Source organism: Herpailurus yagouaroundi, unplaced genomic scaffold (assembly GCF_014898765.1).
Source record: "Herpailurus yagouaroundi ecotype Mexico unplaced genomic scaffold, PumYag 140, whole genome shotgun sequence".
NCBI classification, from domain to species: domain Eukaryota; kingdom Metazoa; phylum Chordata; class Mammalia; order Carnivora; family Felidae; genus Herpailurus; species Herpailurus yagouaroundi.
In genome coordinates, this window is record NW_024412395.1 from 62,083,400 (window position 1) to 62,093,173 (window position 9,774).

General features: G+C 48.3%; 1 protein-coding gene across 1 annotated transcript; it reads right to left on the reverse strand.

Moving 5' to 3' along the window:
• Positions 1-4,206, reverse strand: NEUROD1 (neuronal differentiation 1). The gene is made up of 2 exons (XM_040475556.1): positions 4,020-4,206; positions 1-2,383 (listed from the first exon to the last, which is right to left on the reverse strand). The coding sequence occupies exon 2, from the start codon at positions 2,370-2,372 to the stop codon at positions 1,302-1,304; it is 1,071 nt and encodes a 356-aa protein (XP_040331490.1). The 5' UTR covers positions 2,373-2,383; positions 4,020-4,206; the 3' UTR covers positions 1-1,301.
• Positions 4,207-9,774: the final 5,568 nt, after the last annotated feature.

Sequence of the window (9,774 nt, forward strand, 5' to 3'; positions counted from 1 at the left end):
TCAGATTTTCAATACTAGTTTATTGCAACTGGATGAGTGTTTTCTAAATTGTGCATTACACCATAATATACAGGATTACAAACAAGATTACAGTACAGATCGATTCCAGTGGTACCAGTATCACATCTCAAACAGCACTTATTCTGGACTGCATTTTACATGCAATAGCTATTGTTCTAATTATGAATTAAATGGTTTGAATTTATTTAAGCTACTGTACTAATTGACTACAATAGGTATAAATCCCAACATTAACAACCTGATTAGATTTAGGCTCAGATTTATTACATGAATATATGACAAACCACCATTTGTGTGACTATGTATAAAATCATGCATTTATATTTTCTGGAAACATCAATAGCTTCAGATTCTTTGTAAAATCATGGAATGCAAAGGAGTAAAAGACTAAAAATAAACAGTGCAAATTGTATGTGATAGTCAAGCAGCTTTTGATTTAAAGAAGGGTATGTTGGCATTTGTTTATAATATGTATATACAAGCTTGTGCAAGTAATGTATTGAATTGATATGTTTTGATAGGGACTAAATCTCTTTTTTTTTAATCCTCTTAAGAGTTGTGGATCTGGTTTTTGTTTTAAGGAGAGGGAAAGACTTTAAAGTGAAATGAATTGCTCAAATTGTGCAATTTTTTTTTTTTTTTTTACAATTAGAGAGGAAAGAAGTGCTAAGGCAACACAATAACTTTCTAAGCACTTTTCTGCTGGTTTAAATTAGTTAAATTATTTTGTATAAATTAGATATAATTCTACCTTTCTGATATGTATAAAAATTGATGAAGCTGCATGGTTTTAAAATAGGAAATCCACATTATAAAAAGTCATTAAAAATTCTGTACAAAATCACAACAAAATAATTCAGCATGGGAAAGGTAACAAGTAGTAAAATGCTGGTTGAAAAATATATATTTATATATATTTTAATTGGCCCGTTACTAGTTTAAAAATTGCATAGATCCTAATTATTGCTTGTGATTTTGTTATCCCGATCAGATAATTAATATGATCTGAAAACAGCTACACCAAATTTGTGGTGTTTTTTTTTTAACCATATTACTTTTTTAAAATAGAAGAGCTATAGAAAATAATACATAAGGTGAACAGGAACTTTGATCCCCTGTTTCTTCCAAAGGCAGTAACGACAATAAATACATATATCACTTGAAGCTTGGAGTATTTGCACTTTGCAGCAATAGTACCCAAAGGGCTGCCTTTTGTAAACACCACAGTCACTGTAAGCACAGTGGGTACGTTTCCCGGGGATGGTGAAACTGACGTGCCTCTAATCGTGAAAGATGGCATTGAGCTGGGCACTCATGACTCGCTCATGATGTGAATGGCTATCAAAAGACATGATATTGTCTATAGGGATCTCGCAGCGAGGGGCAGCGGCGCCCGAGAAGATTGATCCGTGGCTTTGGGCCCCTGCCAAGGTCGCTGCAGGATAGTGCATGGTAAAGGCATAATTTTTCTCAAACTCGGCGGACGGTTCGTGTTTGAAAGAGAAGTTGCCATTGATACTGAGCGGCGGGCTGAGGGGTCCGTCAAAGGAAGGGCTGGTGCAATCAGTCAGGGGGCTTTCAAAGAAGGGCTCCAGAGCAGCGCTGTAGGCGTGCGGCGGTGGCTTAACGTGGAAGACATGGGAGCTGTCCATGGTACCATAGGGCGGGCTGGGCAGCCCCGGCGACTGGTAAGAGTAGGGGTGCACAGGGAAGGAAGCGCTGGCGGTAGGCAGGTGCGGAGGCATGTCCTGGTTCTGCTCAGGCAGAAAAGTCCGAGGATTAAGCTGCAGGCAGCCGGCAACCAGGTTGGTGGTGGGCTGAGATAAGCCCTTGCAGAGAGTCTGTACGAAGGAGACCAGATCAGGGCTTTTGCCCGAACGCAGGATCTCCGACAGAGCCCAGATGTAGTTCTTGGCCAGGCGCAGCGTCTCGATTTTGGACAGCTTCTGCGTCTTGGAATAGCAGGGCACCACCTTGCGCAGGTTGTCCAGAGCCGCGTTTAGCCCGTGCATGCGGTTCCGCTCCCGGGCGTTGGCCTTCATGCGCCTTAGCTTAAAACGCTCCAGGCGTGCCTTGGTCATCTTCTTCTTTTTGGGGCCCCGTCTCTTGGGCTTTTGATCGTCGTCCTCCTCTTCCTCTTCTTCCTCCTCTTCCAGATCTTCGTCTTCGTCCTCCTCCTCTCCCCCGTTCCTAAGTGAGTCCTCTTCCGCGTTCATGGCTTCGAGGTCGTCCTCCTTCTTGTCTGCCTCGTGCTCCTCGTCCTGAGAACTGAGACATTCGTCTGTCCAGCTGGGAGGACCCTGGGGCTGAGGCTCCCCCATCAGCCCGCTCTCGCTGTAAGATTTGGTCATGTTTCAATTTTCTACATTCAACAGGGGGGGAGAGAGGAACAGAAAGAAAAGGAGAAAAATGCTACATTTACGAACTACCTGTGCCTTTAGCTACCACTCACTACCTAACTTTATAGAAATCCATGTGAAGAGAAGTACCAGCTCATTACAAAATGGATGCCCCTAAGGAAAAGTTAAATGGCTTGTTTTATAATGGCGTGTGTGTGCCCCACTGGCATACAGGAGACAGGGCAGGGCTGGAGGTGGGGGAGAGAGTAAATATATGTGTATGTGCACTCCTGTGTGTATGTTTTCTAATGATTGGCAAAAGTGTGTTTATGGTGATTATGTAGCAGGATGATATGCACGAAAAGGAGCAAACATTTCACTACTTCATGGTTATCTGCATGAGTTCAAAGTCACAATCCACACACACAAAAATGATGACTTTGAAAATTGCAATTCTATTTGTTCCCTTCTCTTCCCTGGCTTCTTGGCACTTAGCGATTACAGTTAAGAGACATTATGTAATTTACTCACGGTGGCAGTGATTTTTAAGACGATTATACTAACCGGAGATTGAAGAGCAAATTCATGGGGGAGAAAAAGTAGTTTCCATCAAATTATTTCACCATCAACGAAACATTTGGCAACAAAAGTGGGCAGGGGTCTTGCATGCCACCCTCGCCTTTCTTTTCTCGCCTCCCAACACTACCCCTCTGCTGAATTTCCACCTTGTACAAAAGCACTAGCTATATGGCCAGGGCTGGGGGCACTGCACAGAGCACCCTTCCATGCGCTTGGGATCAGGTGCGGAAGGCTCTTCTCTAATAAACAGCCCATTGAAATAGCCGCCCGCTCTTTATTGGGGCTTTTCAAAGTTCGCCTCAAACCTCTTTTTAAAAGATTGGGTAATTATAATGGTCAGCGATTGGCAATAGTGAAGTTGCCGCTTCTGATAAAGAAAATAAAAAGCCTTTAGTGAGACAACTGAATTTCTGGCTTCTGCAGTGGCTGCTAGGGACTTGGCTGCCTCTGGAGCAGTAACAGGTAGCAGGAGTTGGTTCCTCTCCCTTTCTCCACCTTTTTTCACTTTCTTAACTAAACTATCTCTCAACACAATTATTTCTCAGGATGTGTGTACCAAGGTATCCGTGTCCCTTTTATGCACTGAAAAAATAACTTGGCACTTCCAATGCGCACAAAATACATGCACACAAAACACATCTGGTAACAAGGGCTTTTCTTTTTTTCTTTTTACTTATTGGAAGAAGTGAGAAAGTGAAGTAGTTATTTGCTTTCAGGACTTTGAAATCACTACTAGCAAATAATCAGAGTTACTGTGCGTTATTTTTTTTTTAATTCAAAATAGCTCCTATAATTTCCCTTCAAAACCAAAACACTAACACATTTTTTTTCTTTTTCTTTTCTTTTCTTTCTTTCTTTCTTTTTTTTTTTCTTTCTTTTTTTTTTTTAGAAAGCCTGCGGTGGGTATTTGAGTAAGGCAAGTCGAAATGTGTTAGTACTTGCGGGCAATCAAGGGAAGGAATGCCCGCTTCAATACACATACACGCGCTCGCAAACGCACACATTCAGAATATGTGTAGGTACATCCGGTCTTCAATTACTGCTTTTATTCCCAAACAAAAACGAAAGGGTTGTAATTACCTGCAGTTGTTAGTAGGTCCTGAGTGATGGTCTCATAACCCTGGGGCCTCCGGATGCCGTGCCTTCTGCGTGGGGCGAATTCCTCGTGTCCCCGACGCGCGGGCGCTCAGGTTATATAGCCGGGTTGGTGATGCTGAGCGCAGGCGGGGCCCGGGAGCCGAGCGGCTACCAGGTCCCTGCGTCCCGCGTCTGCGCACGCGTCCAGGCTGAGCGCTCTCTTCCGCCCGCCCCTTCAGCCTCCCTCCTCTCCCACCCTCCTCCAACTCCAGCTCCCCTCTCCCCCACCCCTACCCCCGCCCCATCTCCTTCCTCCCCGGCATGCGCCATATGGTCTTCCCGGTCCAGCCAGGAGCCGGGAACCACGTGACCTGCCCATTTGTATGCCGCGGAGCGCTCCATTCCGGCCCCTTTGTGGCCAGAAGAAAGTGGCCCATCTGTCGCCAGTTAGAGACTCCGCGGACCTGTTTTTACCCGCAGGAGAGATTAACCCTTTCAGGCGGCAGAAGGGAGAGGGGGCAAGGGGGGGGGGGGAGGGGAATTGAGGGAAGGGAGCGGGAAAGCTAACGTAGACTGGGTTTAGATCGGAGTGAGTGGCCTGCGTAGGGGCGGAAAGTAGGGCGGAGGTGAAAGAGGCCGAAGCCTGGAGACTGAGACGCTCAGTGAAGCGTCCTGACTCCGTAGGATGCCGCGCCCAGATCTTGGCTTTCTGAGCACCAAGACTTTCTGCCCTCTCTGAGTTGTCCATCTCTTGGTTTCCCCCGCTTGGCAGACGCTTTGCTTATTGGCGCCAAAGGGTGGCTTCTCCTCTTCTCCATCAAACCCTTAAGAAAACGTACGCCATATAAAAACGGCCTAATCTGTGCACTCGGCTTTGATGCTAGTCCTCTAGCCTCTTTACCTGGATCGCTCACTCCCAGCCTCTACAGTACCTGTCACTCTACCTCACCATACATGCAACCTGGCGTGCCCTCACCTTCAGCTGCCTCTGTCCCTGGAGACCCCTCAACACATCAACCTCCCTCCCTACAGAGGTCCTTGTCCTCGGCGCAAACTAGTCCACCCTCTCAGGCCTTGGCTCCTTTGGCCTTAGAGCTCTCGATGTGAAAGCTGGGGTATTCCTCTGATGCTTGGATTCTGCCTTTTAACCAAGGCCATTGGATTGTTGCAAAGGATGCCCTCATCCGATGCCTCTTGTTCCGTGCCACAGGCTGGCACTCCCCACTCTTAGGCCTGTAAATAGGTACTTGGTTCAGACAAGCCTTTTCAATGGGAGGATGCAATGGGCCTATGTTAAATATTTCTTCTCTCTCTTCTTTTTGGAAAGGGTTAATGGCCATGACTCCTCCAGACCTCAAAGACTCTGACTTGATGAGTCTTCACCTCCACCTTGCATGTCAGGCAAAGACCAGAGATTCCAGACTAATTCTGAAGGAGCCATATTTGTGTTTAAATGGCGATTCTTTATTTACTCGTTCCCACCAAGGCATGTTTTAGAATCATACATTATATATTACATCTTTTCCATTCCTTCGCCACCAGCTTCATCTCTAATCCTCCCTTAACTAAACCCCTATCCCTCCCAGACCTGTAGCCCCCTGAAATGAATTTGTCGAACTTGGATTGCTTATTTAAAGGCAGTTGCTTTAAAAGCCCCTTGAGTTTGCAAACAGTGTCAGGGTTGAGAGGCTGAAGCTAGGTGCCTCTGGGAACCAGAGGGGGGGATGCTGTGGAGAGGGGAAAAGGGTTCTTTCGAAATCACCGGTGTCTGGAAGGCGGTGTATGCACCCTTCCCCATCCAGCACAAATCTGAAAGGGGGAAAAAGGGGGGGGGGGTGCGCCCTGACCCGCTGCGGAAAGCGTGACGTGAATTGTACTGAGTTTCCAAGAGAAGAGCTGTAGAGAGTCTTGCTTTTCTGCATTCACTCGTCAGTGTACGAAGAGCACAGAGGAAGATAAAAGAATGCACCTAAGAGCCTAGTCTCATTATTTACCCCTGCGCCGTCTGTATCATCAGTGATGGGCTAAAACTCAAGGGGCATCGAAGTTACCCGCCTGAAGAGGCGGGTCCCCGACACTGGCGGCCAGGCTGGACCAAGTGCTCCCTGCAATCCTGGCAGCCGCCCCACGGGCTAGCCCACCGTGCTGCTGGGATGTGGAACTCGAGCCCTAGCTCTTACTCCTCTGTCTTAGAGGAGCTTCAGGGGAAATGTTGGGGGAGGATGCAAGAGATGGCTCCAGCTGCCCGAAGACTTGGGGATGACCTAGGGGATCCCTCTTCCCCCTGGGTAGCAGAAACTTCCTCACTTTGCGACTTCCTGTGGAATGCAGGAGATTCTTGGTGGAACCAGATGTTCCAGGAGGGAAAGAACCCGGGTGTTTCTCCAGCCTGGACTCAAATTCGCAAAGTGCAGGAATTATTAGACGCGTTCCTTCCCTCTCCTTCTAATAAATTCACCCCTAATCCCACTGCCCGTCGTCTCCCCAGGCCTGGGAATGTGTACAAAGAAAAGGCTACTCCGGGATGTTCCAGAATCCTGGCGAGGTTCGGTCTCACGGTGGCTCTCATTGAGCTTCCCTGCCCACAGAGCTTGGGTGCAAACCCTCCTCTGCGCGGGGAACGTCGATCCCCCAGCGAGGGAATTTTGGCGCCCAGAGAGCGTGGCTGGACCTCCCCCAGGCGGCAGCCGAGTAGTCAGGCGGGGAAGGGAGTAGTGCAGATTAGACCTAGATTAAGGTGCTTTTTGTTGAGAGGGGACAGCGCGAGAGAGTGGGGGCAGAGAAGAAGGGTGGTGGCGGTAACGTTGGAAAAGGACGGACTGAGGCACAGTCGCCGACCCCGCCTCCTTATTTTCCTCTCCCTCTTTGGACTTTGTTTCGACAGTTGCACACTTTTCCCCTCCCGATTCCCTAAATTCTCGCCCCGTCTCTCTTCTCTGCCCGCGCTGCCGTTAGCGGTACTCCTCCAGCTCCGGTCCCCACTGGGCGCTGCAGGCTGCTGAGCGGCACGCGAACCGCACGCGCGGGTAACAAAAGCCGCTTTCATGACTCACTGCCCTCGAGCAATGCCCCAAATCTGTCGCCCCCCGGGTCCCCGCTTGGAGCGCGCGGCGCGGGCCGGGCGGTCCCGGCCGTTAAAGCGGCAGCAGGAGCGCCGGCGGGAAGGAGGGCGGGAGGATGCTTGTGGCTGGGGTCGGGGAGAGGGGGCTGTGGCCTGGGCGGGGACAATGGGGGGAGGGAGGCGTGTGCCACCGTGTACGGGAGGGGGATAGAAGGAGGCCTGTGGTCGGGATGAGGGGAGTGAGAAGCGTGTAGCGGGCGGCGGGGGGGTGGGGGTGGGGTGTTCAACGCTTTCGCGGGGCCTAGATAAAGAGCAGGGGCAGGACCGCCGATCCCGGCGGTGACCTGTTTCTCGCGGAAACAGATGCTTGCTGCTTGCAAAGGGAGGCTTGCGTTCCATGAAAGACTCAAGTGTGGCTCGGGTGGCCCCACCGACCTCGAGTGGCCCTCGCGTCCTCTCCCTTCCCCTCCCAGGAAAGGGGTGTTCTGGCCTGAGCCTGTTCCAGAGGTGGGAGGTGGTGGGAGACTGAGAGGCGGGCGAGACCATAGGGCGCTGGGGCCAAAGAAGCCCTAGGGCAGAGAGCTGTACGTAGGTCTTTCAAAGGCCCGGCAGCTCAGAGGCCCTTGGGAGGCCAGAGGACAATGTTACGGGCTCCTTTCAGATCGCCGGCGCGGCGCCAGGTTTGCGCCTATGCCTCCAGGGAGGCCACTGGGCGCCTAGGTCCTGGCCAGAGGCTGGAGCTGCCCGGACTCGACAGGCAGGCGGCGGGGGAAAGCCGGGAGCAAGAGAGAAGCTATTAAAATGCCTCGCCGTCGCCCCGAGCGCAAAACCCGTCCTCCCCAAATCTCCTGGGCTTGCGGCATAATCTTAATTAAGATAATTGATTCATATTGCACCTGCGAGAACGGAAAAAAAAAATTGATTCCAACCCCCAACCCCTCAAATCGCTTAGAGCTATTGGATGGAGCACAACGCGGCTGTGATTTGGGAAGTGATTTAGTACCGGGCTTCCCCAGCTCGGCCTGCCTGGGCTCTTTTATTTATTATTTACGTTCTCCTTGTCCCGCCGGGGCCTGGGTAGCTCCCCTCCTGGCGCCTGTAGGGCTCCAAGGGACTTCATCTCTGATTTTCCGTCAGAAGTGAGGGGCTTTCCTTAAACCATCCAACACCCACATCCGCAATGCGAAATCAAAGCAACTCTGAGCATTGTGGCAAGCGTAGGTCACCCACACGAATGCTCAAGGCCTGGTGCGTTAGATAAGCTATGCGTGTGAGTGTGCTTAAGCGTACAAGTGTGTGTGGATCTGAGTATGAGTGTATGAGATTGTGTGAATGAGCGTGTGCGATTGTATGTATGTGAATGAGTGTGTGAATGTATATGTGATGTGTCAGGGAGTGTGTCTGAGTTATGTGAGCGTAAATGTGGGTGAGTGTGTGCATGAGTGTGTGTTTGTGGGAGCTTCTGTTCTCAGGTGGGGAGGGTAAAAGGAGGGTGCGTGTCTGTTTTGTGAGACTTGAGGAACAGCTTGAGGTCTAAAGGGGACCACAGGGCTGGGTAGCTGACAAGCGCCTATTTTTGCCTTAAAAGAAAGCAACAAGCAAACAATCCCGGGTAAGTGGGTGTTGCTGCGGGTACGGAGAGCAGAGAAACACCGACGACGCCCTGAACAATGGCTGCTTCGGGGTTGGGGGAGGAGACCGGGCAAGTTCCTGGATTGCACAGAAGCCAGGCAAGCCAGGTTTAGAGCCCCAGGCAGCTTGTAGGAAAAATAGTTTCCTCAAGGTATCAGCACCGTGGACAATTCCCACTTCGTTGGCCTTGAAATTCGGGGTACTAAGATTCAAAAAACAAAAACAAAAACAAAAACAAAAAACAAAAAAACAAAAAAACAAAAAACCCTTTCAGCAGCTTTTGCTTTTTCCTATTTGCCTTCTTTCGCAAAAACATTGACCACCACATCTGAACTTTTAATGAGAGAGCCCTGTAAATCTGCGTTTAATTAGCCACCTTCTTTTCAGAATAAGTTTCCTGGAAAACTAGAAATCCAGGGAGGCGAGGGAAGGACTTAAATTATCATTTGAGCTAGGGAGTCTGAAACAAAGAAATGATAGACTGAGTAACTTTGAGAAAGATAGTTGTGCTTATTTGCCACACAGCATGAAAATCAAAGTGAACTCTTAAATTTGCTGTGCACAGAAATAATAGAGTATCTAAAATTAGTTTTTTAATTTTGCTTTTATTGTATGGAGTGTACATTTTATTGATGATATAAATCTTTTTCCATCACCATCACCCTTTCAACTCTCAACTTATTTCATATTATAAACAATTTCTATTAAATTAATGGAGGAATAAACCAACTGAAGTTAAATGGCATTATTTACTCAGATTTGGTGAGCCACGTTATCTAAATGCTGGATTTAGAATATTGTGTCTTAATACACATGATATCCAAAATATACTGGGAAAAGTCTAGTAGAGATACAACTCAGAAGAACAAGCACCTTGGTGGTTTAAACATCTTAGAAACATATGCCACAAACCCCTCCCCCATTATTGATGTAATTTTAAAATGTCATTATTATTAGCAATCAAAATCCTTATAAAATATTCAGACTTTATTGAAATGGAAAATACATTATTTTTGATCCAAGAATTTACACCTAGAGTCTCACTTTCTTTAAATGAAATGTTTC

Bases quoted from the DNA above. Each gene is read 5' to 3' on its own strand.
- NEUROD1 (XM_040475556.1), bottom strand. From the start codon at position 2,372: ATGACCAAATCTTACAGCGAGAGCGGGCTGATGGGGGAGCCTCAGCCC.